The following is a 4,064-nucleotide window of genomic DNA, read 5'->3' on the forward strand; positions in this document are numbered from 1 at the left end:
GAGTGGGGTGACAGCACGCATCAGTCGAGCCAGAAACCAGCACAGGCTTCCCAGCCCCCCAACACTGCGCCGTACAGCCAAGCCCTTCATCCGCCAGCCCCACATCACGTTCCTGCCCCAGCTGTGAAGCCTCCACTGCCCCCCTTTTCTCTGTCAGTGGTTATATTTCTCTATATCCTGGTTATATTTCTCCTTGTAGCCCTGAGCCATGGGCATGCAGAGGGTTTCAGAAGACCCACAGCTTGCTCCTGGCAGCACCCAAGCTGCTTGGGTGGACGAGCACACCCCTAGGGCATCTCCTGCCCAGTCTGCTTCACCTACCTTGGTGGTGCCCAGGGGCGGAGGTGGACCCAGGATCTCTCGCCAGGACTGGGATAGCTCCAGGTACTGGGACATCTGTTGGCTTTCCTCTGCTGCAGGGACTCGCTTCCGCTTATTTGCAATGGGAACCGGTGGCTGAAGGGTCTTGGCAGCCCCAAAGTCCTCTATGTCACCAATCTGTGAGCTGGGCATCCCCTCTGGGCGCTGGCTGGCGAGGACCTGAGGGAGCAAGGACAGCAGGAGGACATGGGTTGCAGGAGAAGAGCCCCACCAGCACAGCCAGCACCTTTCCCTCACCCTCTTTACCTGTCTCTTGCCTTCTGAAGTGAAGAGCTCATTGATTTTTTTCTGTTTGTACACATCGTTCTTCTCCAGGAGTTTCTTGTGGAGCCAGTCTGGGTGCCGGACCCGTGGCACCGGGTTCTTTACCTGAAGAGCATCTCCAAATCACACCGAGTCTCCTGACCAAAGCCCTCCTCTGCCCCCGCACCGCCCCGTACCTGCTGCAGGGCTGCGGGAATGGTGATGATTTTCTGGATAGTGCTGCCCAGTCTCTCGATGTAGTAGTCCCAGTCCAGGATCTGTGAAGAGGGCAGAGCAGCGGGTAGCGAAGAAAGCTGAGCAGAAGGCCACCAGATGCAGGATAGAGCATCTCCCCGGGACCCCTGTCCCCAGCACCCTGCTTTGTGAGCGCAAGTACCCGCTGCCCAGGTTGCACCTCCGAAGGGACGAGCCCTTGTCCCGGAGCCAGGGCCATCCACAGGGATGCCTCACTCACCGCGCGGATGTTGAAGTCCTGCAGCGAGGGGCTCTTCAGCCATTTTCGGAGGTAGTGTTTGCGCACGCTGGGCTCGGCTTGGAAGATGGCAAGGGGGATGGCCCTCGGGAAGGCAGGGAAGCACTCATTACCCACCTGGAGCAAGGTCCCAGCAGCACACAATCCCCTCTCCCAGCCTATGGAGACCCTCCAGGTTTCTCCACCCACCCCTGTGAGGCCACCATGCAGCGGTTGTACAGCGTTACCCATTGCTAGTCTTTCTCACGGTCTGAGCCAGCAGACAGGCGATCACTTGGCTACACCACACCAGCTTGCTCACCTCCTACTATCTTGCCCTTCCCTTCTTCGTTGCCCCCACACTGTCAAAAGCCCTGGCCCCTCAGGATGGGGTTACCTCTCGGTGACTGGAGACCCTTCTGGTTTCTTGGAAATGATGAACCGGCAGCTCAGCCCTGCATCCTTCACCATCTGGTCCCCCAAAAACTCTGCCAGGCGCTTGGCAGTGCTGATGGAGGTGGACTTCTGCTCCCCATAGTCCTCCAGCTTGCGTGACATGGATCGGTTCTCCGAGATCAGCTCAAACAGCTCTGAATCAGGCATGTTGGCAGCCTGAAAAGGAGGAAAAAACCCCAAAGCTAGCAAGAACCTAATGATCAAACCTTGCTGCTGTGAGATACAAGGAGTGCCTACACCCCGTTGGTGTGGCTCTTTACAGGGAGCCTGGGAACTGCTCCCAGTTGCAGCTGCCAACATGACCTACTGAAAAGAGAGAGTGTGGGTTTGAGGCTTGCATCGGTTTATGCCGTGGCTGGGCTGTGGCAGCACTGCTTTGTGTTGCGCACACAAAGCAGTTGGGCTCACAAAGAAGTGTTGTACAAGGTCATTGCAAAATGGAAGGACCCAGCCAGGCTCTCAGTCCCTCTCACCCCCCAGTTCCTTCCGTTTTCTCTGCTCTCCCCAGTTATTGTATAGCTGATGTCTCTGTGTTCCTCATAAAACACTCTGCAGGCAAGTGGCTCTGTCATTCTCTGCCTCAGTGAAAGCCCTTAGCCAACGTCCTTGGGGGATGAGGGCCACCAGACCAGCTCCGTGAAGGAGATGACTGGAGAAGGACACCACTCACCCACAGTTACAGCTGAATGAAGAGCCCTTGCACTAAAAGACGCTAAACAGCAGCTCTAGAGAACCAAAACAGCAGAAATAAGATGGAAGTGACCATCAGAGGCACAGCCGACCACCTACTGTGTGCAAGTGAAGTCCACCCTCCCCACAGTGCCTGACCAGCTCTGACACTTCTTCTCTGGCTCCACCTGGGGAGCACGGATGTGCTGAGCTGTGCTTACCTTGCTGTAGAGCACATCTAGCCAGTAATCAGCCACCTTGGCCACAGAAGCATAGACCTCCTCCAGGGTGCTGCCTTTCAGAAAGGCTTCAAATACAGAAGACTGGAATATCTTCACCAGCTGCAGCTCTCCCCGGCGCTTCACCTCAAATCCCTTCAGCTCGGCCAGGGACCCGTCCTCATTGAATACTGCATACCTAGGAGACACAGCATGGGCAAAATCTGGCCTGCGCCAAGGGACATGTCCTCCAGGATCCTGCTGGTGTCCCTCCTGCCAGGGCACTTCTCCCCATGCCACCACATTGCCATCTAGCATGTTCAACAGAGCCATGGTGCTTGGCACTAGGGTGATCTCAGAATATCTACAGCTGCTCTACCAACTGTTTCAACTTGGTCTGCAAAAGCACATCAGCTTATGCCCAGGTTCATCCATACCAATTGGGAGAATGATCTTAACTGCACACAAGTAAAGGGCAGGAGGTGAGAGCCCAGGTGGGAAAATGGAGGAAGATATTAGGAAGAGGTTTAGAGAGAAGAAACTTTGTCAGCTCAGATGCTGGCAGAGGGGTTCAGAGGAAACTGGATGTAGCCATGACACGAATACGGGAACACTCCTCCCTCTCTCCTTTTCTCTTTTTTTTTTGAATTTCACAGCCCTGCCAATTATTTGTATGTCTCAAGAAAAACCTTATGGGAACATCAGTTAAGAGAAGAGAGGGGATACTCAAACCTACATCACTTGGCCAGCCCTTCTCCCACCTGACCACGTTCCTGTGGGCACAGCCTTCTCTTCCTCCACTGACGATGGTGCCTGCCAGCCACCTCCAGGCTGTTTTGGTTGGAGAGTGACCAAGAAATAAACGCACTTGCTAACATCCCCAAACTACAAGAAACCAAGAGGCCCTGAGACAAGAGTCCTACGAGCAGAGCCTGCTCAGTGCTTGGCATCATCTCTACTCCTGTGGCAGGGACTCACTGCTTGCAGAAAGACACTGTGGTGGTGGATGCTGGAGCTCGTCCAATGGGGCATTAAGCACAAAGAAGCATAGAGCTGTAAGGACAGAGGGTGCTGGACAGCAGCGACAGCATTTCTTGGAGCCAGACCCAGGTCTGTGGGCACCCCTCTAGCTGGTGGTTGCTACTGCTCTAGCTCGCGTTCCTATTTAGGAGGCTGCAGAGAAATCAGTGAAGTTTGAGTACAACTCTCCTATAATGTGGCGGTAATGGCAGGACCTGTTCCTTCTTCCAGATGGAGAAGGAAGAGGAAACATCTAGGAGAAGCATTACTGGAGGTCTGTGAACTCCTGAGAGATGGGAAGGCAGGAACTGGTGAGTTTAAACAGATTAGACTGAATATAAGCAGTATTAGAAGTCCTCAGAAAGAAGGTCAAAGTTCTGCACACCTCAGAGCCAAACAGGGAGATCGTGTCTGGTCACCAAGTTGGAGAAATGTTGTTTTGCTGTTATCTTCTAAAATTTATTGCCATAGTATGGCACTGGAGGCAAGTGCATAGCTGGATTCGAAGATGATCTGGTGTAAGGAACTTGCCATTTAAAGCCAGCGAATCAAGGGTGCTGCTAGCTCCAGGGGCAAGGACCAATGTGCCCACTTGCACAAAGGGC

At 54.0% G+C, this 4,064-nt stretch overlaps 1 protein-coding gene across 1 annotated transcript in view; it reads right to left on the minus strand.

The window, feature by feature from the left end:
* The window catches only part of POLE (polymerase (DNA directed), epsilon, catalytic subunit), a gene marked incomplete at its 5' end in the record, with an annotated part of 28,518 nt that overhangs the window by 10,495 nt on the left and 13,959 nt on the right, over nt 1-4,064 (minus strand). The window contains 6 exons of the mRNA XM_009581545.1: nt 284-540; nt 628-750; nt 822-902; nt 1,100-1,202; nt 1,494-1,708; nt 2,443-2,638. Of these exons, the coding sequence (XP_009579840.1) occupies nt 284-540; nt 628-750; nt 822-902; nt 1,100-1,202; nt 1,494-1,708; nt 2,443-2,638 (975 nt within the window). The remainder of the gene's footprint in view (nt 1-283; nt 541-627; nt 751-821; nt 903-1,099; nt 1,203-1,493; nt 1,709-2,442; nt 2,639-4,064) is intronic.

The sequence above is a fragment of the Fulmarus glacialis genome, unplaced genomic scaffold (assembly GCF_000690835.1).
Source record: "Fulmarus glacialis isolate BGI_N327 unplaced genomic scaffold, ASM69083v1 scaffold12887, whole genome shotgun sequence".
NCBI classification, from domain to species: domain Eukaryota; kingdom Metazoa; phylum Chordata; class Aves; order Procellariiformes; family Procellariidae; genus Fulmarus; species Fulmarus glacialis.